The sequence below is a fragment of the Hemiscyllium ocellatum genome, chromosome 34, assembly GCF_020745735.1.
Source record: "Hemiscyllium ocellatum isolate sHemOce1 chromosome 34, sHemOce1.pat.X.cur, whole genome shotgun sequence".
Taxonomy (NCBI): Eukaryota; Metazoa; Chordata; class Chondrichthyes; order Orectolobiformes; family Hemiscylliidae; genus Hemiscyllium; species Hemiscyllium ocellatum.
Genome location: NC_083434.1, coordinates 33,318,111 through 33,345,667, shown reverse-complemented (window position 1 = coordinate 33,345,667; position 27,557 = coordinate 33,318,111). Strand labels below are relative to the sequence as shown.

General features: G+C 40.6%; 1 protein-coding gene across 3 annotated transcripts in view; it reads right to left on the bottom strand.

Moving 5' to 3' along the window:
* fyco1a (FYVE and coiled-coil domain autophagy adaptor 1a) overlaps positions 1–27,557 on the bottom strand; it is a 184,700-nt gene that overhangs the window by 8,779 nt on the left and 148,364 nt on the right. For all 3 annotated transcript variants that reach the window (XM_060850197.1, XM_060850196.1, XM_060850198.1), the window contains 2 exons: positions 14,229–14,336; positions 11,704–11,914 (listed from right to left, as the gene is read on the bottom strand). In XM_060850197.1, the coding sequence (XP_060706180.1) occupies positions 11,704–11,914; positions 14,229–14,336 (319 nt within the window). The remainder of the gene's footprint in view (positions 1–11,703; positions 11,915–14,228; positions 14,337–27,557) is intronic.

The window sequence follows — 27,557 nt, the reverse complement described above, 5'->3', positions numbered from 1 at the left end:
CATTCCACCTCAATTTTGTAAAGAGTCTCAGAGATTCTTGTGATATCCTAAAATGGGTTTAAATACATTTTTACTGTATCCAGGGTGGAATTTAATACCTTGTAGCAAGTGGAATGGCAGGTGAACATCTAATCAAATAAAAATCAAAGGAACTGCACATGCTGTAAATTAGAGACAAAAATATAAATTGCTGGAAAGAATCAGCAGGTCTGGCAGCATCCTTGGAGAAAAATCAAAGTTATTGTTTTGAGTCAAGTGACCCTTCCTCAGAACCTTTGAGTTTCAACCTGAAGCGTTAACTCTAATTTCCCTCACAGATGTTGCCAGACCTGCTGAGCTTTTCCAGCAATTTTTATTTTTGTCTCTGAACATATAATCAGGTGGAAGGGTGGAGAATGGAACACCTGTCTGCCTCTGCACTGATTCAGCCTAGGTTATTCGGATCACTTTGCTTTGCTCGACACAAAGCCAGGTCTCTAAAGCTTGGTGTGGTCCTTTACCTGCTGTGGGTGAAATGGCAGCACAGGTGAGCTGGCTATGCACTGCAGTTTAATAACAATGAGGTAGGTAATGAATGCTATTGCATGCAAGTAGGCTTCCTGCTGCTTACTGCTCAGAATCTTTTTTCGGCTTTCACCACTCGGTTGGAAAATGGAACATTTTAGTCTCGATGTCGAGAACCCCTTGCTGGTCTAATCACCCATTTTTCACAACTTACTATGAACCACATTGTTCAGGGGTGGTAAATTTATAAATCTTTTACTAATGATTTTTGCCTTACAAATAGTAATTCCCTTAATACAAAACAATCAAGATCATTCACGTCAGAATTAACAAGACAGAGAGGAGGCAATGTGAGATAGTCTGTGCATATTAACAAGGTAGCGAGAGGGCAGTGCAAGATTGTGTACACGACAGGGAGCATACAGTGGTAGACTGTGTATATTAACAGGACAGATAGAGGGCTGTGTGAAGTAGACTGTGTGTATTTACATGGCAAGGACATCAATCAGAGGGAAAGCAATGCAAAACTGTGTACATATTTACATGAGAGGGAGGGGGCAATGTTAGAGTCTGTGCATATTAACAACACACATAGAGGACAGTTGAGATAAGCTGTGGGAATTAGCAAGGCAAGGAGAAAAAAACAAAGGAAAATGGCGTCAGGAGTCGGCCAATCTGCCCTTCAAGTCTGATCCGATATTCAGTGTGATCATGATTGATCATCCTATCCAATATTTTGTTCCTCTTTCACACTATACCTTGTGATTCCTTTTGCCCTAAGAACGAGATCTATCGTCTCTTTTGAAACATCCAATGTTTCAGCCTCAACGCCTTCTGTGGCACAGAATTCCAAGGCTCACCATGAAGAAATGTTTTCTTGTCTCAGTCCATAACAGCCTGTACTGCTTCCTTAAACTGTGACCCCTGCTCTGGATTCCCCAGTCATTGGAAACAGTCAGGACAATGTGGCAGCAACAGAGCTTATACTTATCCAGCATTTTTGATAAGAATATAGGATGCTTCCCAGGAATGTAAGCACCAAAACCTGACACCGTGCCACATGAAGGAATATTTTAACAGACAAGCAAGGGAGTAGGTTTTAAAGAGCATCTAAAGGAGGGAAGAGATTCAGGAAAGGAGTACTATAACCGGGGCGAAAGTGAGGAGTGCAGATACTGAAGATTACAGTCAAGAGTGTGGTGCTGGAAAAGCACAGCAGGTCAGGCAGCATCCGATGAGCAGGTGAATCGACGTTTCAGGCAAAAGTCCATTCCTGATGAAGAGCTTTTGTCCGAAACGTTGATTTTCCTGCTCCTCAGATGCTGCCTGACCTGCTGTGCTTTTCCAGCACCACATCATTTACTATAACCGGGGGGCCTTGACAACATGGTCACCAATAATAGAGTCATTAAAATCTGGGATTCTCAAGAAGCCAGAAATGGCTGAGTAGAATGGGTTATGGGAGGTACATGATTCGACAAATTACTTGGTGGGTTGTAGGGGCTGGAGAAGTTTTCAGGCATAGGGCTATAAATTAGTATTTTGTGGAGCAATTCTAATGAGGAACAGGAAAGAATAGTGAACAGGTAAAGACAGAAAAGTGCTTGCAATCTTCAACAAGTTCCATGATCAACTGTGAGACAGAAGACAAAGGGTATAAAATGACAGAGGACAGATGAGGATAGAAGTGGGGTAACTGAGAAAGTTGATTGGATCAGGATGAAGCAGAGCCAGGAACGGGGGAGGTAAAGCCTATAGTTCCCCCTGCCTCCCTTTTCAGGTATGTACATTGAAAATTCTTACCTTATATTGGTTACAGGGTGCCTATCAGGCCACGTTTGGTTTCTCCTGAGCATTACTGACACTGGCTGCTTCATGGCAAACCAATCTTGCAAAGGATACTTTTCAGCAGCTGCCAGGGCTCCTATTTACACAGGCAGACAACCAGTGCCTGTCTTTTTGGTTTTTTTTTGGGGGGGAGGCACTACATGATAATTTTTTGCCCAATGTGGTGGCCAGGGCATTTTTGGCTTGGAATGAACATCTGCTTCTTTCTTGTCATACCAGAAGCTTAGCAAGACATTTGAAAACATGGCTTCCATGTGATGAATTTCTGGGACTTCCTGCTAAATTCTCTTTTTTCTGTAAGGTTTGTATATGTTAACTTGAGTTAGCCCTGTTCTTTACGACTTCCGCTTATTTTCTATCTATCAGCAATAGGCAAGACTGTGGTAGTGTTTAAGTTGCTGCAAGACCAATGTAAACACCAGAAGCTACACCAAAAGTGTTCCAGTACCAACCAACAATTTACGCGAGAGGTTTACACCTTAATTTAAAAATACTGGCTTTACATTTGTCCTCGGGATTTACAGGACAGAGGCCAGAAAAGCAAAGCCCACGGGAAAAAGGAACTATTCAGTCATTTATTATTTAAATAAAATACATCCAACCATAGATTCTGTTTTGATATACAAACATCTTATTACCACTGAAATATGAATTTGTTTAAAGGCATTTTTGGTTTCCTTACTTGAATAGTGTTGTTTGCGCATTACTTGTGCTTTTGAGGTTAGAGATCAGAGCGGGCAATGCATGCTGAGATTGCTTAACACTGATTGATACCAGGCACGAAAGGAAGTGGTTCAATTTGTGGATGGGTGTAATGTAAATAACAAGTAATCCTTGAGCCCCTTAATCCCACTTATAAAACCTTCTAATGTTTGCTATAAACAAGGGGAATTACATTTACAACACCATATTTCCTTAATTTGACCGTCTTTTGACATCAGTCAGAAAAATGACTCTGAGCAAAAGGAGAAGATATCAGGAAAGTGACCAAACAATTGATCAAAGAGACAGGATTTAAGGACCATCTTAAATGAGGAGAGGCAGGAGATTCCAGAGTTTACAACCTCGATAGCAGAAAGCAACACCATATTTCCTTAATTTGACCGTCTTTTGAAATACAGCCCCTGCAAATGAAATGAGCCTGTTACAAAAATGCCCAACGTTTTATAAGTTGTTTAGATTCTGTGAAACCCTCGTGGATGTTTGTGAAATGGAACAGATCATAAACTGACTCAAAAAGCCATTATTATCAACAATACATTACATAGTCAAACATCAATGTTTTGCTCAGAAAACTGGCTTAAACATGACAGTTGCCCTTTGTCGTTTTTGCCCTTGTCAATGAACTCTGTTTCTTTGCATTAATTTCATCTGTCTCTATGACTTCTGCCTCAGTTTGAACAGACTACTTGTAGTCTTGGCTACCTACATGACCCTAAATTGAGCTACTGATCCCATATCCTCTCCATCACAAAGGCTATCAATTTCTAGTAACAGTACTTGTCTGCCTTACCTATGCCCATATGTTGCTAAAATTATTACCCATTTTATTATTTTTAACTTCAAGATTTGACTATTCCAATGTTCTGCTGACTGGCCTGCCATTGTCTACCCTCTAGAGAATTAAGTTCATCCAAAATTTTGTTTTTATAACATAGCATGAACCAAGTTTCACTTACCCATCAAGTCTATGTTTGCTGACTTGACTCACTCGACTCTGAGACACTTTGGATGAGAAATTTGCATCCTTGTGCTAAAATCCAAGCATTGCCTTTCCCTTTCATACCTCCCTCTCTTCTCCAAGTCCACAAAACCATTCAGAGGTCTTTGTTTTTTCAACTCTGGCCTTTTATGTGTTCCCTACCACTGTGCTTTCTGCTATCGAGGTTGTAAACTGTGGAATTTCCTCCCTCTCCTCATTTAAGATGGTCCTTAAATCCTGTCTCTTTGATCAATTGTTTGGTCACTTTCCCGATAGCTTCTCCTTTTGCTCAGAGTCATTTTTCTGACTGATGTCGTTCCCATGAAACACCTTGGGACATTTTATTATATTAAACATATTATATAAATTTGTTGCTCTTTTGAATAGTGTCCTTTACATGCAAATAGACAGAAAGATTAGAACACAGCAGCTACAATGCAGCACTCCCTCAGTGTAATATTGAAAAAAAAGCAGTCTTAAATAAATTAAAAATGAAAATGACAAAGAAATAACGCACATCACTTATTCTACTGATTTCACAAAATATTTATTCTATATAAACAAAAGGATCAGATATTGTAGTCACTACTTATTTTCTGCCCTAGTTTAGTTTGACTCAAATGGGAAATGGAAATCATTATATTATTTTCCTTGTTATCCTTAACAATTTTATCGAGGTAGTCATTTTGTGACTTATGGCAACAAAACGACAGACATATTAGAACAAATAGCTTTTTCTAATTCCTGACAATTCCTTCATTTTTTAAGTTTCCTGGACTGGATAACAATACATTGAATGGAGGTCCTGATTGATGCAGTTATCTTGCATGCAGACATACTTAAAAATGTTTAAGTTATTAAGGCACAACTGTGAATCTCACCATTATTAAGAAATCTCTAGTTGTAACAAAGAGATTATACAATCCTACATAATGCTTGCACATAAGAAATCTGTTATTTATGTCAGACAAACAAAAAAATAAATTGTTCAAGAGCATGAAGCTAGTGTTTGCTAATGTTCCTATGCTGTTTAAATTTCAATTGCTCATTACATTTCTGATAACTGCATCTAAATGATGAGGATGTGAATTGGGAAATAAATGTAATGGAGTTCAACTGTTTATAAGACAGTCAAGAAAAATACAATGCTGCGCAAATATATGTATAATGATTTTTTTTTAGATTAGATTGCTTACAGTGTGGAAACAAGCCCTTCGGCCCAACAAATCCACACTGACCCTCGAAGAGCAACCCAGCCAGACCCATTCCCCTACATTTACCCCTTCGCCTAACACTACGAGCAATTTAGCCAATTCACCTAACCTGCACAATTTTGGACTGTGGGTTTATTTAAAAAATTATGTATCCTTCTATTCTCCACAGTGATTTCCTCATATTTCATTCTTGCATACCTCTGTCAGCTTTTTCCAATGATAAATTCTTTATTATATTTTTCACAACTGTGAATTCAGCTCACTAAATTTTCACAAATCATGGCTTCATATAAACATTTCACTCTCTGTGACAAAATTTCTAGTAGTGTACCCAACTAAGAATTTGACAAAAAAGGAAACAAATCATTCACAATAATTTAAATAAATACATCTACTTTGCATTTGTAACAGCTTAGTTAAAGTTTTTCACTGAAGACATTATTCTCTCCCAAAAGCCTAGCTCTGACTTAACATGTAGCTTGCTATTTCTCAAATTGTGATGCAGTTAGCTGAATTTAGATCTTTCAATTAAAGATTATGTAGTGTCTTAATCACCAAGTGGTGTCAGGGCAATTCAGGGAGCAGCAAATATTGTTGTGAACTATCTGCTCAAATGTCTTTTGATATTATTTGAAGAAAGGCTATGGGACAACTTTTATTCAGTTTACTAAATTTATTAAATTTAAAATTTAATGTGTGCATATGTCTGGCTCAAAATGAGCATTTGTTGACAGCTCAGATGTTTGTTGTGCCTCTGAAAATTGTGACACTGCGACTTTCATTACTGCTTTTGGAATAAAAGTCACAATTCTATTAATATATGCAAATCAGTGACGTTCTTCAAACTGGTCTGATGAATAGTCATATAGGACCCGAAATGTTAACTCTCTCCAAAGATCCTGCTGAAATTGTAAAATGTTTGAGCAGAAACCGTCAGAAGGTTTATTCAAATATTCCAGCTGCACTATTTCCTCAACTTTCCTAATGTATTCTGAACATTAAGATACATTAATATTAATATTAACATTAATATTTCTGATTAAATTATCCAAATTGTGTTTACTGCAGCAAAATTAAAAAAATTGCAAGTCAAACATTACATTTAAAACCAGATGTTTATAAGGGACAAAGGTCTTCAGGTAAAACATTTAACAAAGGTTCTAAAAACACAAATGACAATTCAATGGTACATTTATTTAAGTTCTTGTTAAAGTTTAGAATTTATTGCTTGGTTATATCCTTCTTTCTGGTTATTTGAATTAAGTTCCTGAGGAGAAAATCTAACTATTAATTCTCTGCAAGTATTTTGAAGATTTTGTAGGAATTTGGTGAATTGAATTCACACTAACAAAGTATTGAGTTTACAAGCACCAAATTGATTAGTAATACTGACAGGAATTTACAATTTAAAAAAACTGGTAAAAGTGTAAAAAAATCAAATACTGTATCAGGAAATTACTGAGCAGGTTGAAAGTATACATAGATTTTTAATATACAGTCAGTTCTGCTATAAAGTGGTTATTCCATTCTCATGCAAGCCAGTGTTATAAGAAAATTGTGTAATAGCAGTGCCATATAAGCTAATGGGGCCAGAGTCGCGATACAACCAATACAAGCTTTAAACGTTCACACTTTAGAAACAGTGTCCCAGTTCATCAATCACGTTATAGCAAATTCACATTAATGAAATGCTCATCATAGCAGAACGACTTGCACCGTATTACATAACCGTATCTCTTATGAATATTGATACGATCCCAGCTGATGTTATTGCTGGAAATGTAAGATTCCATAAGACCATAGAACAAAGGAGCAGAAATTAGGCCATTCAGCCCATCCAGGCTGCTCTTCCGTTAAATCATGTCTGGTAAGTTTCTCAACCTCATTATCCCTGTAATCCTTGATCCCCTCAATACTCAAGAACCTATCTATCTTTAGTTTTGAATATACTCAATGACCTGGCCTCCACAGCCTTCTGTGGCAGTGAATTCCATAGATTCACCACTCTCTGGCTGAAGATATTTCTCTTTATCTTCATTCAAAAAGGTCTTCCCTTTACTCTAACGCTATGCCTTCGGGTCTTGGTCTCTCCTCCCAATGGAAACATCTTCCCAACATCTACTCTGTCCAGACTATTCAGTATACTGTATGTTTCAATTAGATCCCCCCATCCTTCTAAACTCTAGCTAGTATAAACCCAGAGTCCTCAAACGTTCCTCATATGTCATTCCTGCGACCATTCTTGTGAACCTCCTCTGAACATGCCCCGGGGCCAGTAAATCCTTCCTGAGACATAGAGCCCACAACTGGGCAATACTCCAAATGTGGTCTGACCAGACCCTTAAGAGATCCTCAGAAGTGCATCCCTGCTTTTACATTCAAGTCCTCTCAAAATAAATGCCATCATTGCATCTGCCTTCCTAACTATTGACTCAACATGCAAGTTTACCTTGACAGAATCCTGGACTAGAATTACTCAAGTTTTTTCTGCACTTCAGACTTCTGAATTTTCTCCCCATTTAGAAAATAGTCTCTGTTCTTCCTACCAAAGTACATGACCTCACACTTTCGCATGTTGTATTCCATCTGCAACTTCTTTGCCCACTCTCCTAACCTGTCCAAATCCTTCTGCAGCCTCTCTGCCTCCTCAATGCTACCTGTCCCTCTACCTATCTTTGGATCATCTGCAAACTTGGCCAGAATACCCTCAGTTCCTTCATCTAGATGGTTAATGTAAAAAGTGAAAAGTTGTGGTCTCAAACACTGAACCTTGTGGAACACCACTTGTCACCGGCAGCCATCCTGAGAAGGATCCTTTTATCCTCACTCTCTGCTTTCTGCCAGATAGCCAAGCTTCTATCCATGCTAGCGCCTTTTCTCTAACACAATGGGCCCTTATCTTACCCAGTAGTCTCCTGTGCAGCGCCTTGTCAAATGCTTTCTTAAAGTCCAGGTAGATTAACATCCATTGGCTCTCCTTGGTCTTAACTGCTCGTTACTTCCTCAAAGAATTCTAGCAGATTTGTCAGGCATGACTTCCCCTTGTTGAAACCCATGCGGACTTTGCCCTATTTTACCATACACTTCCATGTATTCAGAAATCCCATCCTTCACAATGGATTCCAGGATCTTACCCACGCCCGAGGTTAGGCTAATCAATCCATAATTCTGTCTTCTGCCTTACTCCCTTTTTAAACAGGGGTATCACGTTAGTGATTTTCCTCGTCGCTAGGACTCTCCCTGATTCTAGCAATTCCTGAAAGAACACCACTAATGTCTCCACTACCTCTTCAGCTACCTACCTTTGAACTTTGGATTGTAGTCCATCTGGTCCAGGTGATTTATCCACCTTAAAGCCATTCAGTTTTTCTAGCACCTTCTCCTTGGTGATGGCCACCCTACTCAGCTCTACCCCCTCACTCTCTTGAATTTTCGGGATATTACTCATGTCTTACACCGTGAAGACTGCACAAAGTAATTATTCAGTTCCTCACGCAGTTCCTTGTACCCCACTAGTGTCTCTCCAGCGTCATTTTACAGCATCCCAAAGTCCACTTTTGCTTCTCTTTTGCCCTTTGTATATCTAAACAAACTCTTCCAGTCTTAATATTACTGGCTAGCTTACTCTCATAGTTAATCTTCTCCTTCCTTATTTCTTTTTTTGTTTCCCCCAATTGGTCTTCTGGAAAAGCGCAGCAGGTCAGGCAGCATCCAAGGAGCAGGAGAATTTCAGCTCTGATCTCCAGCATCTGCAGTCCTCACTTTCTCCCAAATGGTCTTCGTAAACTTCCCAATCCTCTGGTTTCCCACTGCCTATGATATATATTCTATTTTGCTTTTATGCTATCCCTGCTTTCTTAGTCAGCCATTGTTGTCTCATCCTCCCTGTGCTGAAAATGTGTTGCTGGTTAAAGCACAGCAGGTTAGGCAGCATCCAAGGAACAGGAAATTCGACGTTTCGGGCCAGAGCCCTTCATCAGGATTCCTGTTCCTTGGATGCTGCCTAACCTGCTATGCTTTAACTAGCAACACATTTTCAGCTCTGATCTCCAGCATCTGCAGACCTCACTTTTTATTCATCCTCCCTGTACCATGCTTCTTTTTCCATGGGATGAATCTCTGCTGCGTCTCCTGAATTACTCCCAGAAACACCTGCCACCACTGTTCCACTGTCACCATGGGCCCTTATCTTATTCCAGACTGACATCTGGCTTGATAGATCATATTTGATTTTTATTGGTTTTCACAAGGTGGTCTTTCACAGAAACACCATCTTGCAATGCTGCAGATTTGGGTTTAAAGTAAAACAAAATGTTATTACGCAAAAGATATTATGAGGCAAAAAAAACGAACGAATCAAACTATTTACATGTAACACAAGTTTAAAGATTTGGAAGCGCTTGATAAAATATAATCCCATAAATCCCAAAAGCACTCCTTTACAGTACTCACACGAGAGTGAACTATCTATCACATCTATTGGGCTTAATTTAACCATGATTTCAATTCTCTGTTTTGAGAATTTGATACCCTCTTTGTTGAACTTTCATATAACAGACTTAGATTTTCTCAGCTTCAAATAATACCTTCAGGGTTTTAACCAAAAATTTCTAGCCTGGAACTTTCAAATCAAACTTCTTGTGCTGAGATAATCTATTTCTAATCTATTTCCCTTCTTTAGGAGTCAGTATTTTTCACCCCCAATTTCAGGCAAACAAAAACTGCAAAACTGTCCAACCCAAAAATACTTTTTCAAGCTTTGGATGTTTCCTCTAAGCACCCCCAAAATCCAGAATCTTTTAACTGAAACCTAATGCACACTGTTTGCTTGTAAATCTTTCTCAATGAAAACAAAACCCCATTAGCCTCCAAGAACTCTCTCTCTCTCTAATATAGTTACTCAAAATAAATCGCCATGACTAAAAGTAATTCAGTAATTCAACCTCTTCAGACATACAGAAAACACAAAGAAGTACAGGCAACAAAAAGTCTGGTCAAGGAGGCACGTTTTAAGGAGTATTAAAAAGGAGAGAAGAAGAGACACAAGAGAGAGGAGAGGCAATGGTGGAGTGGTTAAAATCAGTGACACAATAGATGTCTCCAAACTAAATCTAGAAGAAGAAATAGATTTTGATTTATATTATGGAGTTTCAGATTCTCTACTGATAATCTATTTAACTTGTTTCAGAAACGCTTGCCACAAAAACTTAAATCACAGTGCAAGTATTTTTACCACCAGATCTATAAAAGGTGGTCATGAAGTCTTTGAAGTGGGGGTACAATTGCAATTGCTTGTTTTTAGAAGAGATTAATTAGTTTAAATAAGTTAAATGGAATAAATAAATTAAAATCCAAAATAAATCATGTTAAAATATATAGAAATCATACAGATTACATCACAATATATTTATGTGGTGGTTCAGAAACAGATGTATTGGCTGGTTTTGTGATATTTGTTTGTTTGTGAATGGTACCTTTGACAAAAAAAAGACCAATTTGACTGCTTGGTTCTGTGATTGGTACTAGCTACTGATCTCATAAATTGTCGAACAAATGGAACAAGCTTTAATCAGTTCAAGTTGGCTTGGAGATTTGAGCTTAACAGCATGGCTATCAGCAACTGTCATCGGTTCATCCACGGCTGCAGGATATCTTTGAAATATGAAACCTCTGAGAGCTATGATACTATGGTCAGATTAGGCACAACAGGTATTTTCTTTTACCTCATCTTAAATTCAGTAACCAGGGTAACACCATAAACACACAGCTATCTTATTTTAAGAATTAGAATTAGAATCCCTACAGCGTGGAGACAAGCCCTTTGGCCAACAAGTCCACACTGACCCTCCGAAGAGTAACCCACCCAGACCCATTCCCCTATCCTATCACCTATATCTATCCCTGACTAATGCCCCTAACCTACACATCCCTGAGCACTATTGGAGATTTAGTAGGGCTAATTCATCTCACCTGCACATCTTTGGATTATGGGAGGAAACCGGAGCATCCAGGGGACCCCCACGCAGACATGGGGAGAATGTGTAAATTCCACACAGACAGTTGCCTGAGGCCAGAATCGAACCCAGGTCCCTAGCACTGTGAAGCAGCAGTGCTAACCACTGACGAACTGTGCCACCCTATTGCATTTCTCTTGCATATCCACCAACCTTCTTCAGAAGTTACACCAGAAAATGGCAAAAACACCATCTGCATTCTATCCCCAAGTTTTAATTATACAGAATAAATATATAATACATGGAAAAGATATAAATTGATAACTATAATGCAAAATTATAAATATGAAACTATACTTTTGTGTACTTTAAACTGATTATTTTAAGTTCTGCATTTGAACTTAATCTTATACATGCCAAATCAGGCACGTATAGTAACAGCACGAGCAACAATTCTAAATAAAGGCATAATCCCCCTTACCTTGCATTGTTCATATGGAGTTTGTTCAGATTCTTGATAAACAACACTGAATGAGATGCTCTTCGGATCAGAAGAAAAGATCCAGCTGATGGTCAGACCACACTCTTCAACACCAATAGGGATGAGACTGTAGCAGCTGGCCTTAATAAAAAGCTCTCTATTGTGGTCTCCAAATTCCCTAATCTCATCTACCTTGAGGGGTATCTTGAGTCTAAAATAGAAACATAACTCAGTTTGTCCTCCCAACAATAACAGTGAGTAATCATATTGTACTCTTAATGCAATAACACCTCCCAAACCTTCACAGGAACATCCTCAAATAAAACTGACACCAAGCCACATAAAGAAGTACAAGCAACAAAAAGTTTGGTCAAGGAGGTATGTTTTAAGGAGTATTAAAAAGAAAAAAAGAGACACAAGAGAGAGGAGAGGCAATGGTGGAGTGATTAAAATCAGTGACGCAGTAGAAGTCTCAAACTAAATTTGGAAGAAGAAATTTGGTTTATATGATGGAGTTTCAGATTTTCTACTGATAATCTATTTGACTTGTTTCAGAAATGCTTGGCACGAAAACTTAAATCACAGTGCAGTATTAGTATTTTTAACACCAGATGTACAAAAGGTGGTCATGAAGTCTCTGCAGTGGGGGTACAATTGCAATTGCTTGTTTTTAAATAAGTTAAATGTAGTGAATAGATTTTGATCACCCAGAGTATTTTTTTCAAAACAGTAAATTCACCAATAGAGCATTGAAGCTCTATTTTCTGGCGAAGCGTGAGGATGGTGTATTCAGTGGTAGCTGATTGGCCACCCCTATCACCAAGCTAGCCAGTCAAATTGCAAGCTAATCAGTTTCAGACCTGATTGGCATGCCTCCTGGCCTATCACATGACTTGGCTACAGAGTCCCAGAATTCCAGAAGTTGCTGACCAATCAATGGAAGGGTGTAGTCATTCTGGAGGCAGTTCAGAGGAGGTTCACCAGATTGATTCCAGAGATGAGGGGCCTATCTTATGAAGAGAGACTGAGCAGTGGAGGCCAATACTCTCTGGAGTTTAGAAGAATGAGAGGAGATCTAATTGAGGTACATAAGATGCTGATATGGTTTGACAAATTAGACATAGAATGTCATGGATAACCATGAGTGAGAAGTTGTAGTTTTAGCCTAAGGGGTAGAAGATTTAAAACAGGGATGAAATTACTTTTCTCAAAAATTTGTGAATCTGTAGAATTCACAACCCAGAGTGTAGTTGATGCTAGGACATTAAGTAAATTTAAGGAGGACATAGACAGATCTTAAATTACTAACGGGTTGAAGGCTTATGAAAAGTGGGGACAGGAAAGTGGAGTTGATGCTGAGGTGAGATTTTCCATGATCATATCAATTAGCAGAGGAGGTTCGAGGGGTTGAAATGCGTTCTCCTGCTCTTTGTTCGCATGTTGCTATGTAATCACATATATTACTGAGAAAAACATCTACACTAAGCAAAGTAGGGTGACAAAGATGGATTGTCAGATTTCTCGGGTTGAGATAGGGGGAGCTGTTTGTCGATATGTTAGATGAGATAAGAGAAAACCCAGATGAGGTTAGTCTTATTGAGGTGGGACATAAAATATACTCTGTGAAGAGGATGGAATAATTGATTCTGCTGAATAATGCAGAGGGATTGATAAAGTCAGATACTTTTGCCATTGTTGCAACTTTTGAGAACATTGTTTTATTTTTGATTGGGGAAGTCTTAGTATTGCGAAAGGACAGCAGAGAGGTTTGGCTAGAGAACTGCAGGAGAGACAGCTCGATGTGGAAATCAGTGAAAACAACTTGCTCAAAGATCTTGGAAGAAAAGGGGATGGTTTTGACTGTGGCAAACAAAGGTGACTTTTGACATTGTCGAGGTCAATCAGAGGTCATAACTTCTATTATATTAGAGGAAAATGAAAATATAACTGACTTTTCACAGAAGGTGTTGACTGAAGGAATAAAGAATAGGTTAGATTAGATTACTTACAGTGTGGCAACAGGCTTTTCAGCCCAACAAGTCCACACCTACCCTCCGAAGAGCAACCCACCGAGACCCATTCCCCTACATTTACCCCTTCACCTAACACTATGGGCAATTTAGCATGGCCAATTCACCTGACCTGTACATCTTTGGATTGTGGGAGAAAACCGGAGCACCCGGAGGAAACCCACACAGACACGGGGAGAATGTGCAAACTCCACACAGACAACTGCCTGAGAGACGGAAATTGAACCCAGATCTCTGGCGCTGTGAGGCAGCAGTGCTAACCACTGTGCCACCGTGCCGCCCATGGCACAGAAAGTAATGGGGTCCTGACTGAATCACTATATGTAAGAGAGAAATGGCTAAATAGCTGGAGAATAAAAAAACTAATAAACAAGTATTTATTTTCTAGGGTATTTTCTAGAGAATGAGGCTGGCCAAATGAAGTGTCATCTTCTTTTCTGGACCTGTGTATTGCTATGTTCCAATCTTGCTGCAAGATAGTTGTATAATGCTTACGTAATTTCTCCACATTTCAACAAAGTAATCTCTGCATCCTGCATAGGTTGTGCTGATCCATCCTCAGGTGGAATACTTGGTTCTGATGCATTATCACACGTGGGACTTCTGAAAGAGAAAATCTGTCTCAGTGGTTCTGCAGCCTTTAGTCATGTTAAAGTAAAAATGCCAACATTGTAGACTTGTAGAAGTCCATTGTTTTACAATGCTAGATTTCTGATTGCTTTAGTTCAATGTCTAGCTGCATAATAATTGAATCAAAAAGAAGTGCTGTACAATATAGTGAAGGTAGATATCAAGAAAGGTTGAATTTTGTTTCAGTCTTCACACTCACAGCACTCATCATGTTCTGAATGTTCATGTTCAATTGTACAGACCTCATATCGCATTACCTGCAGTATTAAAGAGATGCTAAACCCAATCTTTGTAACATCACCAGGCTTTGCCCCAGCTCTGCTCACCTGTTGATGAAACTCTCAATCATGCTTTGTTATTAGTAAACTTGACCATTCCAGTGTAATCATGCCTGGTCTTCCACACTGTCTCCTTCACAGATTTGAGATCTCCCCAAACCCCCTTGTCCAGGTCCTAACTCTCACCAACAGCTTACCTATCCCTCACCTAACTCTCTCCATCAATCATCCTGTGCTTGTTGATTTGTTTGAGTTGCAGGTCAAGTATCATCTTCATTTTAACTTGTTCATCCTTCTTTGAAATTGACCTTGCTCCTCTCTATTTTTGTGATCATCCTTCAGCCCCACAAACAACTATAACTAAATGCTTGGTCGTACAGAACCTAAACTTAGCTGGCCTCCTGAACATCTCCAATTTTAGCCACAGCACTGCTGGAGACTATACCTTCAGGTGCTTAGTCCAGGGATCTGGAATTTCCTCCACAATTTCTCCATCTCCCTGTCTCGCTATAGAAGGGTATATTCTCTACTTCCCCTTTTAAGACAATCCTTAAAACCCACTTCTTTGACCAAGCTAAAGGGCATCTTTCGAATGTCCACGTTATATGCATTGGTTCATATTTTGTTTTAAAATGATTCTCTGAAATGACTTGACAAGTTTCATGAGAAACTGAATGACTGCAGTGGTTTCCAGCAAATGCTCCTTTACACTCCAAAAGATAGGGATTCCAATTATAACCTGGTGTTGTGTGATTTTTAACTTTGTCCACCCCAGTCCAACACCGGCATCTCCAAATCATGACAGTAAATGCCAGCAGTTTAACTTGGCATGGCCCTGCCCTCTGGTGTGCACCTATGTTACTGCAACCATCTTAGCACTCTTAAAAATTAAAAATTGGAAAAGATTAGGAATACTCAGCAGCTCAGGCAGCATTTGAAAGCGATGCATTTCAAAGGGAGCCAGCTACAATTCAAATGGCCTTCAGTCTCATGAGTTACAGGAGCTGGCTATATCTACGTAGTTCTGGGTATGAGGGCAGAATGAGTGGCTGACTATCACAGCAAACAGAAAGTTATATAAGAACCAACAAAGTTTCAATAATATATCATTTAATACAAGAATACCAGCAATGAGTCACTGAGTTCTACCCGTATAAGATCCCAATAATCGAGAAGAGGCAGGAGATGCACCTGATGAGGGAAAATTAAAGACTTGCCATCCAAAAACATACTAAGACTTCCTTGTGCTACTTTTGAAGAGATTATCAGAAGGTAGGAGCTAAGTTAAAAAGCAGGACCACAGAGTAGTCATTATAGAACTATTAGTTACTCGGTAGCTCAGAAAGTGAGTATTATGATAAAATTGACTAAAATTGTACTCATCAGATCAATTCACAAGAAGTATTAAACTAAATGGAAAACAGTATTTGAGAGGAGAGTTCTGATTAGTTAACAAATGCATTCTGATTGTTCGAGGGAGTGCCATTGAGATTGCAATAGTTAATGATGATTTACAGTTAGCTGATGAGCTTTGTTCCAATTGTAAATAGGAGATTGAGTTTCATTGAGCAACATCTTGATTCCAGATGTAGCACTGGGCAGTGTACTCAGAGGACTTCATAATGTGGTTTAAACCTACTTGAAATTATCCTGTTATGTGAAAGTTAGCATTGACCTTGACCGGCACTGACAGCTTCTTCAGTGCCTTGATATAAGACTGCAAGATCTTTTGAAGGACTTAGCACAGATCTCAGACCATTTCCTTGTTGAATGTGAGACACCTCTGTCGTTGCTCCATGATGTGATGGAGATCAAAGAAGTGTGTAATGAGACTATATATTTTTATTTGTATGCATTTTGATTGTGGACTGAAATGGGAAAAGGACTTTTAAAAACCAAGGGATTGCTGCACTTTTTAAAAGCAACGATCTTTGTAAGAGATGTTTACACTGGTGATTGTTCAAGCAGTGGGAGAAGGACTGTAGATGGCCTGGGCTTTGGGTTTGTAGCTGATTAGTCCACGGAATGGTGATCAATTGTTGACGATAAATGCCTTCTGCGATTGGCTCTCAGGTAACTAAACTGCTTATGGGTATGAATGATTACCCAGAAGCCATTGGATCTCTGGAAAGGAAGGTGCTGTCTGTTTCTTTGCAGTATGAAACATCTCAAGCCTAAAGATATTATTTTAGGGATTTGTAAGTATAATCATAATTTACTCTTTTTTTTTCCCCTTTGTTCTTCATCCAACCTTTTTCTTTTTTTTCTGCTTTTCCGTATCTGATTTGGAATTGAATTCTCTCATTCTAATACAATCTTTTTCCCGTTTATTCCTCAATCATTGGATCTTACTAGTTGGGGAGAATCGGATGGATTTTCATAGAACAAAGGAGGAGGCATAACTGCTCCTAAAGAGTGGTGTATTTAAGTGTCATAGAATCGTTCATTTGGAATGTTAAAGAAGTGCTGCTGGAGTAGACTATATTTCTTGGCAGCTGCTGAAAATGTGTTGTTGGAAAAGCGCAGCAGGTCAGGCAGCATCCACGGAACAGGAGAATCGACGTTTTGGGCATAAGCCCTTATCCAGGAAATGGCTTATGTCCGAAACGTCGATTCTCCTGTTCCTTGGATGCTGCCTGACCTGCTGCGCTTTTCCAGCAACACATTTTCAGCTCTGATCTCCAGCATCTGCAGTCCTCACTTTCTCCTCGTATATTTCTTGGCAAACCATATAGCATAGATTGAATAAAAACTATTAGTTATTGTTCCTGCAGTTTCAATGGACTTCATTACTAACATTTTCCAATGATTGTTGTTAAGGCTGACTCCACTATGAATGTTTGGTTGGGTTTAAAAATAAATCATATCTCAACAGAATTCAAATCATTTCACATTCCTATTGAGTTTGAAGAGGCTACTAAAGTATTATCTGTTGTTGATGTAATTAATGACGAGATGCTTATTTTTACAACAGTTTGACCATTGAGGGCATTTGAGGTTTTTGAATAAGTGAAGTCACTATGAATGGACGCCTTCTTAGACTGACGGAAATTGAAACTTTAAAATTTTCATGTGGCTCTCGAATAGCATTTCCTCTTTTTCTTCTGTGCACATCTCTAAGATATGTACATGATATCTGGTACTGGCAATCAATGTTTTGATCCGAAACGGCACACTCATCTCCCACTGTGGATTGCTAGAGTTTAGAGGGAACTTTGCCCATACTGGAGATATTGTGAGGAGTAAAAAATGAGGTCTGCAGATGCTGGAGATCATAGTTGAAAATGTGTTGCTGGTTAAAGCACAGCAGGGCAGGCAGCATCCAAGGAATAGGAAATTCGACTTTTCGGGCATAAGCCCTTCATCAGGAATGAGGAGAGGGTGCCAGGCAGGCTAAGATAAAAGTTAGGGAGGAGGAACTTGGGGGAGGGGCGATGGAGATGTGATAGGTGGAAGGAGGTCAAGGTGAGGGTGATAGGCCAGAGTGGGGTGGGGGCGGAGAGGTTAGGAAGAAGATTGCAGGTTAGGAGGGCGGTGCTGAGTTGAGGGAACCGACTGAGACAAGGTGGGGGGAGGGGAAATGAGGAAACTGGAGAAATCTGAGTTCATCCCTTGTGGTTGGAGGGTTCCCAGGCGGAAGATGAGGCGCTCTTCCTCCAACCGTCGTGTTGTTATGTTTTGCCGGTGGAGGAGTCCAAGGACCTGCATGTCCTCGGTGGAGTGGGAGGGAGAGTTAAAGTGTTGAGCCACGGGGTGGTTGGGTTGGTTGGTCCGGGCGTCCCTGAGGTGTTCTCTGAAGCGTTCCGCAAGTAAGCGGCCCGTCTCCCCAATGTAGAGGAGGCCACATCGGGTGCAGCGGATGCAATAGATGATGTGTGTGGAGGTACAGGTGAACTTGTGGCGGATATGGAAGGATCCCTTGGGGCCTTGGAGGGAAGTGAGGGAGGAGGTGTGGGCGCAAGTTTTACATTTCCTGCGGTTGCAGGGGAAGGTGCCGGGAGTGGAGGTTGGGTTGGTGGGGGGTGTGGACCTGACGAGGGAGTCACGAAGGGAGTGGTCTTTGCGGAACGCTGATAGGGGAGGGGAGGGAAATATATCCTTGGTGGTGGGGTCCGTTTGGAGGTGGCGGAAATGACGGCAGATGATACGTTGTATACGGAGGTTGGTGGGGTGGTAGGTGAGAACCAGTGGGGTTCTGTCTTGGTGGCGGTTGGAGGAGCGGGGCTCAAGGGTGGAGGAGCGGGAAGTGGAGGAGATGCGGTGGAGGGCATCGTCGATCACGTCTGGGGGGAATCTGCGGTCCTTGAAGAAGGAGGCCATCTGGGCTGTGCGGTGTTGGAACTGGTCCTCCTGGGAGCAGATGCGGCGGAGACGAAGGAATTGGGAATATGGGATGGAGTTTTTACAGGGGGCAGGGTGGGAGGAGGTGTAGTCCAGATAGCTGTGGGAGTCAGTCGATTTATAGTAGATGTCTGTGTTGAGTCGGTTGCCTGAGATAGAAATGGAAAAGTCTAGGAAGGGAAGGGAGGAGTCTGAGAAATCCAGGTGCATTTGAGGTCGGGATGGAAGGTGTTAGTAAAGTTGATGAACTGTTCAACCTCCTGTGAGGAGTACCTATGGAGGAGGCAAGAAGGGCTTGGGAGGGGGGAAGAGGTGGGGAGGTAGTGGCAGAGGCTTATGAGGAGGCACAGGAGTAGCTTTGGTTAAAGTTGTGCTCAGGGTTTGAGGGGAGAGATCGTTTGCATTTGGATATATCTGACAAATTATGAATTTCCAAAACTGAGCTTTCCATGTTGATGGCAAAAATCCATCAATGGTGTCCACCTTTTTGCTAAGGTCCCAGATAAATGGTTGCACTGAGTGTGCATGCGCTTCTACCAATTCAAAACCTAAATATGCCCCAGTCTAATTTGCCCTGAATTATTGAATTGTGGGCCTAATTTAAGTAGTTCAGGTTTTAATTACAGGAAATAAAATTACAGGAAACATTAATGAAATGACTGATAGCAAATAACTGGCATGACTAAAAACAATTAATGCGGTAAGTTCAAAGGTGTGAGAAAAACAGTTCTGGGATAAATAGGCAGGGTGGGGTCTGTTACACAAATAAGAATTCTATGCACAAACACATACAGCTTAAGAAAAAGAAACATGACAGTCAGAAATGCAAACTCACTAAAGTTGTACTTTATAGAGGCCACCATAGAGACCTGCTAAGACAATTATAGAATTGTCACAGCACAGGAGGCTATTCATCCCACTGTGTCTCAATGAGTAATTCAGTATCATTTCAGATAATAGTTTAGTTCCATTTTAAATGCTTTGAATGAATGCCTCCACCAGACTCTCAGGCAATATATTCCAGACCTTAACCAAACATTTTGCAAAAAGGCGTCTCCTCACAAAGCTGTTGCTGAAAAAGTTATCCTCATACGCTTCTGTGAGAATGAACTCAAAGTTGACAAAAACCAAAACTATTTTTAGTGCCTCTGCCCCTGCTGAAACAATCCAATTGATTGTCAAGAAGCTGGGCATAGTTGCAAAGTAAATATTCAAGACTATAATCTCTTTAAGGAAAAGAACATTAGAAAGAGGAGGAGTACGACTGTTCATGAAATAAATTATCATAGCATGAGAATTCGAGATTAACAGTGGTAACTAAAAAAGAACGGTTTGGGGGCATGATATGGCAGGGGAGTTACAGGGGCCACAGAAGTGGCATTGACTTAACAGTCTTTTATGCAGTAAACTGTCTTGGTAGATTTGAAGAGTAACAAAGACGCACCATTTTGATGGGATTCCTGATAGCAACGGTAAACTGCAGCAGGAGCTGGATCTCAACTTTCCCATCACTGAATTTGGAAACAGGGGCTGCAGGGTGTGTACAAAACATATAACTGGCTGAGGCAAAGGTAGCATCTGACTGTATATCCAATTAAAGTTCCCTCCCATCTCCAGCCAGGTGGATTTCCCTGCATAGGTTAGTGGTAAGCAGGAAATCCTTCCTTTCTGGGGCCTTACCCAACACCTCTGCAGAGCTTCCCTCTCTTCTAGGACCTTATAAATTACATGGTAGTGCAGTCAGCTTGCTATCTGGCAAGTTCACCAAAACTCACAATGCAATCCAGAACAGCCTACTTCGTCAAGTTCAGAAGGTGTGCAGCATCAGTGATGCCACACACCCCCACCCCGTCCCCCCACTGCCACTGATGCTGCTGGTACTGGACAGCTGCCAGTTACTGATTGGCCAGCAACTCTCTGAGGTGCAACTTCTTGTCCCTGAGGGGTTGAAATCCTGCCTTGGCCAGAAAGGGGCTGTGAGGTAGGGAGACTCCTGACTCTCTCGACCCTTTAGTTCTGTAAACTCTAGGAATTCTTAAATGTAGGGATTAGATACATTTGATGCAAAGCAGAGATGTTATAATGTAAAACTTCAACATTCACGTGGACTCAAAGAACCCAAAATAAAGCAAATTTTGAGACAGTGTTCTGAAAAATCTTTTATGGAGTCACAGAGATGTACAGCATGGAAACAGACCCTTTGGTTCCAACTCGTCCATACTGACCAGATATCCTAAATTAATCTAGTTCCATTTGCCAGCACTTGGCCCATATCCCTCTAAACCTTTCCTATTCATGTATCCAACTAGATTCATTTAATTGTACCATCCTCCACCACTTCCTCTGGCAGCTCATTCCATACACGCACAATCCTCTGTGTGGAAAAAGCTGCTCCTTAGATCCCTTTTAAATCTTTCCCCTCTCAACTTAAACCTATGCCCTCTAGTTTTGGACTCCCCTACCCTGGGGAAAAGACCTTGGCTGTTCACCCTATCTGTGCCCCTCATGGTTTTATAAACTTCTATAAGGTCACCAAATGGTTAACTTAGTTTTTCTCTCTCTTCCAAATATGTTCCTCTTTCTTTTTCAGCCTGTCTGCATCTGCAGTGTTTTGTTTTTTGGACAAAAGAGGAGGTTAGTTAATATATGCTTGAAAAGGGAACATGTTCACCCAGAGCATAAACAGCATGAGATTCTCCACTTACCAATTTCCCTCAGGGAAACCCACCTGGCTGGAGTTGGGAGGGAACTTTAGCTGGATATAAGACCATAAGATATACTGCCTGACCCTGCCTTTACCTCAGCCAGCTGGATGTCTTGTAACTCTCCCCACCACACCACCATCAACCCCCACCCCCAGCCGCTGTTTACAAATTCAGTGACGGGCAAGTTGAAATCCAGCTCCTGCTACCGTTTACTGTTGCTATCAGGAGTCCCGTGTTTGAAATCTTGCTGATCTTTGGTCTTTGCACAAGGTTTTTCCAAATCACAACACTGACTTCAAGAAAGACAGTCAGACTGACAACTGTTAAATAGCACAAGAGAAAATAGCAGCTTGAAAAACAAGCTGCCTGGGGCTATGGGAGTTCTTGAACCACACAGAGGCAGTCCATGCTCGATTTGATGAAGAGTAGGGCTGATTTTGAAGTGATATGGTAGATGTTGGCCTGGATAAACTGCACATTGGAAGTATAGAGCCAATGCAATACGTCAACCTGCATCTGACTGATGAGTTCTACCTGTGTAATTATCCAAGTTTTGTAATGACACCAAATTATATGGCCCTGTAAACAGTGCAGATGATGACAGAAACTTGCAACAGAGTATGGATGGATTGCTTAGATCAATGGGCAAAACTGACAAATGGTTTTCATCATTGACCTGAGGAAGTCAGATCAAGGTATTTCCTGAATTGCAAGTAGCGACCAAGTGTGGAAGACCAAAGATACTTACAGGTCCAATTACAGTACAGAAGTCACAAAATAGATTTACAAGTACAGAAAATAATCAAAAAAGCTAAAGGGATGTTAGCCTTTATCTCAATGGGACTGGAACATGGTCATAGTTTAAAAATAAGGAGGCACCATTTAAAACAGAGATGAGGAAACACTTTTTTCTCTCAGAGGATTGTGAGTCTTTGGAATTCCCTTCCTCAAAGTCAGAATGTTTCAATAATTTTAAGGCCAAAGTAGGTAGGTTCTTGATTACCAGGGAGATGAAAGGTTACCGGGGATATGCAGGAATGTGAGATTAAAATTAGATTAGTTATGATCTTACTGAATGGTGGAATACATTCAAAGGTTGGAGAGGCTTTATCTTGTTCCTTGATGTATCTTCATAAGATAAAATGTTAGGAGTTATGCCACAGTTTTTTTAGAATTTGTCAAACTGCATTTGAAATGCTGCACTCATTTCTTGACATTTCTTAGCATAGGTGTACTGAAGAAGAGTCACTGGAAACAGATAGTGGGGTTAGAAAAGAGTAAAATTATGAGGATAAATTAGAAATAATTGGCTTATTAAAGTTTGAAAGGTGATCTAATTGTTTTAGATTATTAAGGAAATCAATATGGTAGACAGAAAATTTAAGCTTTAGGTTTAAAGCAAGTTTAAAACTACAGCTGTCTAAATGTGACATCTGATATATGCTTCATGCAAAGTGAATATAAATCCAATAATATTACTGTCATCAAAAACTATTAGGGCTGGATCAAGTGAAAATTTAAAAACTGAAAACTAACACCAATAGGTGGAAAGCAACAGGAAACTAAACAATGTTAGAAACTTATTGATGCACAACAGCTACCAACAGCAGACCAGCTGTTGGAGGAGGGTGATAGTTTATTGCTCAGTTTTTTTTAAGAGGGGTTTGTAAGTGGTACACTGGGCATACATCATGTGTAATTTAGGTCTTCAGCTGCATGGTAACGGCCTCTGTGAATAGAGGAACTATCAGCAATCAGAAAGAAAGTAGTGGTTGCCTTGCTCAATACCGCATTTGGCTTAGAGCCTGAAAAATCTTCAGCTCAGCAGGGCAGAAACTGGTTGAAAGGCAGATTGCAGCTGTTGCTGAAAAGGGAGTGATAAGCTTTGTTTAAGTTTTAAACAGGGCAGGTTGACTTTAGTCAAGGGACTGCATTGAGAGATGAATGAGGGAGTGGCTGTCACCTACTTTGTTGTGTTGAAAAAGGGGTGATGAGTCAATGAGTAAAAATTAAATAAGGCTTGGCATTTAACTGTCAGTCATCATTAGCGTATTCTCCATCTCATGCCTCTACCAATCTGAGTCCAAACTATCCACACTCTTCTCTATATACAGTATAAATACTGTTTCCCCTTTACTTTCATTTTGTGTACTGTCCATAATGAATGCTAGACAAAAAAACTTAGGCAAAATATCGGCTTCAACAATACTCAAGTTTTGTACAGTCACATGTCTGTTAGAATAGATAGCAATTGTTGATGCATACCCTCCAGATTACAGCACCTACCCAGAACTTAATCTCATTTTCACCTTGATGGATATAAGTGCAAAAAACAGGCATTGCTGGACAGTCCCAGATGCCTTGAAAGTCAAAACAACCTTTAGAATATCGCAACATTTCCAAGAAAAAGTCACAACAGCAATTAGAACAAGTGCCCTAATGCACAGAGTCATTTCAGGATATGTTGCCTTTTGGGTCAATTAGGATTCTTCTTGTCATCTTAGAAATCCAGTCATGGTTAGAGTACTGCAAATCAGACTACTGAGAAATCCCCAGTAAAGCATTTGGTTGCTCCAGAATTCCCTCCCTTCACCAGTGCTCCTCCTTTTGCTCCTTTTCCACACCGTGATTAATTTCAGTGCTTGAAAATTGTTGCATCCCCTCAGTTCAAAGGCCTTTTTGAACTGGAGCATCCTCTCCAAACTTCCTGTACTCATTGCTGCCTTGGAACTTTGGTTTTTTAAAATTATTTCAAAAATATGTTTTGTTCATACAAAATATCGATATGTACACATATATAGTCACAAACACAGTTTGGTTCTGTCCAGTAGCATATGCAGAAAACAAACATTGCAGTTTGACTCTCTCCAAACAAACTAAAGATATCTCTTATTTGAACAAGACGAGACGTACATGCATTTGAGGCACCATGAGGGTCCGATAACTGAATGGATCCCAACTTAACTTTGGTAGAAGGACTTCAGACAGTGGTCTTTTCCCACTGTGCCTTAGCAGCAGCTGCCCCAAGCTTTGGTGCGTTCCTCAGCATGTAGCCCTGGTGCTTGGAAAGTGCCAGTCCATAACATCTGGTCAGGGTAAATTCGTGTTTTGGAAGACCAACAAGTTTTGGACAGACCAACAGTATCTTTCACCGAGTTGCTACAGGCGTTCCATACAACAGACCGGGCAGCACAGAGTCCTGTGTTATGAAGCTGCTTGAGATGAAGCTCGCCAAAAACCACTGCATCTTTCTTCAGACTTCCTTTACAATGGTACATTCCAGAAGGCGATGTGTGACAGTTTCTTGGAACTCATGACCCCAAAATTTTAGGTCTATCATACGTCAGGAAACACTGACCTAAACCTTTCTGTGTGCTTAGCTCCCCCACTCCCAGTCCAATTTATTCAGAGCTCATCCTGTCAGAGCAGCACCCTCTTCCTCCAACACCACTGCCAATATCCCGTGAAACAAAATCCCTTCTCAGTCATTCTTTAAACCATGTGTTTAATTCTACAATCTGTAACCCTATGCCAATTAATGCATGGCTCAGGCAACAGAGATAATTACCTTTCAACATTAATAAATAACATCTGTAAATATTAGTTACTGACAGTAGTTACTGCCTCAAAAGATTCAACTAATTTCATTAAACGTGTCTTACCCCTTCAATAGTTACTATCTCTCTGTGCTTAGTTCTAACTTCTCCTAGTGTTCAGTCATTCTGACCCTAATTAGAGGGAAATCTGCTCATAAACCCTTTCGGCAGTTGAACTACCTACAATTCCGTATCCCAACTGTTCTGTGCAGTGCTTGTTCAGCAGCACAAAGTAAGCAACAGCAATAGCTGTAGGTATCCTTACCAATAATGATGTCTGGAATTGCTTTGCTTAAGGGTTACAGCAGGCTCCCACTGGCTTGGCACTGATTAACATCATTTTTTTCTAACTATAAAGCAGAAACAGCCTATTTAGTTTCAATAATCCATCCTATCATTTAAGAAGTACTTAGATATATTTTTATAAATGCCAAGACATCCAAGGCTGGGGGCCAAGTGCTAGAAAATGGGATTAGACTATTCAAGTGACTTGTTTTTTTGACCACAAGACACAGGAGCAGAAATTAAACTACTTGGCCCATTGAGAGTGCTCTCCCATTCAATCAGGGCTTAGATGTCTCTCAACCCCGTTCTCTTGCCTTCTCCTCGTAATCTTTGATCTCTGGGGCATACTTGACAGGCTGAGGGGCTTTTTCCTGTGCTGTAGGCCTGTATAATTATGATTCTATTAGAATTTGCAGTATGACATAGTATAAGAGAGCACTGTCTTATTGAATCTCCATAGCTTTTTTGAAGAGTAATGCAGTTAGAATAGAGACCTTTTACTTGCCTGAAAACAACAATGGAGATCACGGCGGGTCAGACAGCATCCACGGAGAGCATGCCATCGTTTCGATGCCTTCTACTCCCCATATCTCTGCAATTACTTCTTGTTTAAATATTTATCCAATGCTCCCATGAAGTTATTCATCCTACTTTCATCAGCATATCTGGCAGCGCATTCTGAACGCTAACTACTGTATAAAGAGGCTTTTATCAATTTCCTTAAATCTGTGTCATCTGCTTATTGATCCTTCAGCCTTTAAAAACTCTGGGCGAATTTTTCCACATTTTGGCTCTGCTATTTCTGGGGACTTTGACAGATGGTTTCCCATCAGGGCCCATAGTGACTTTCTTCATCCAATCTTCTGTTGTTCCCCTCACTAATTAGGCACTGGGGCTCCAAGCTCACTCTCCTCATTCAATCAGGCAGCAGCAGAGGCGGAGGTACTCACCTGGACCTTCTGGCGTTCAGACTAAGGGTGCCGTATTTAAACCCCATTGTGCACCACTTCAAATGCTGCAAGCCAAGGACTGCCCTCCATAGCCTGCTGCTCTATCGTTTTTTCTGGATGAGATGTTGCAGAAAGGTAAGATGGCATCCTGCTTTAGAGAAAGAAAGGCACCTCGTGGATTATCAATGAAAGCCACGGCACCTGACATGAGCAACCTGGATACAGTCAGTCAGTGGTGTGTTGTGGACCAAGAGAAATGCAGTCATGTGGCAAGAAATTAACAATCTTCTGTGCTCTACAGGAGTATGTCACCATCTCCACCTCCACACTCACTCTAACTCTGCCACTACACAGTCAGATCACCAAGGTTAATGATGCTCAACTCTGAATGACTCACACTCACTGAAACTACTCACCCTCTCTGCCCCTACTGCTCTTCAGTGGGGCCAAGTTACCACCTCTGCTGCTCGTCCACCATCACTTGCAGCTCTTTCATCCACTTTCATCCCACTTTGGTTTCACTGCAGGAGAAACTGTCACACAACAGAGGCAAGAGATTCGGCCAACATTCGGCTACTCACCCCTCATAAGAAGATTGTCAAGATGGGATGGAAAAGACAGAGACCATTCATGGGGACTTAACAAGACTTCTATTTTGAGGCAACCCAGTAAGCTTCATGCACTGTGCTCCACTGTTCTTTCATGACCACCACTGTTAATTTATTCTTAAGATACTCGGGTTTCTACCACTACGGCATAATGAATTACCTCTCTTTTCCTATGCTGGTACCAGTGGCACCCACACAGCTGCTGCCTTGAAGAAGCCAATCCCTCAGAGGATGCACAGGTTAAACTCAGAGACATGTCACTGCAGCTGGTCAAGGAAGAAATGGCCTATAACTTTGGCACTCTGATGTCAGCCACAGGCCAGCCCCATGCTAAGCCTTAGGCAGGTGATGACCCCATGCTGTCCACCATCGATAATTCTGACCTAGAAATGCAAAGGCGCAGCAGGCAGCTATGTCAGAGACATTCAATA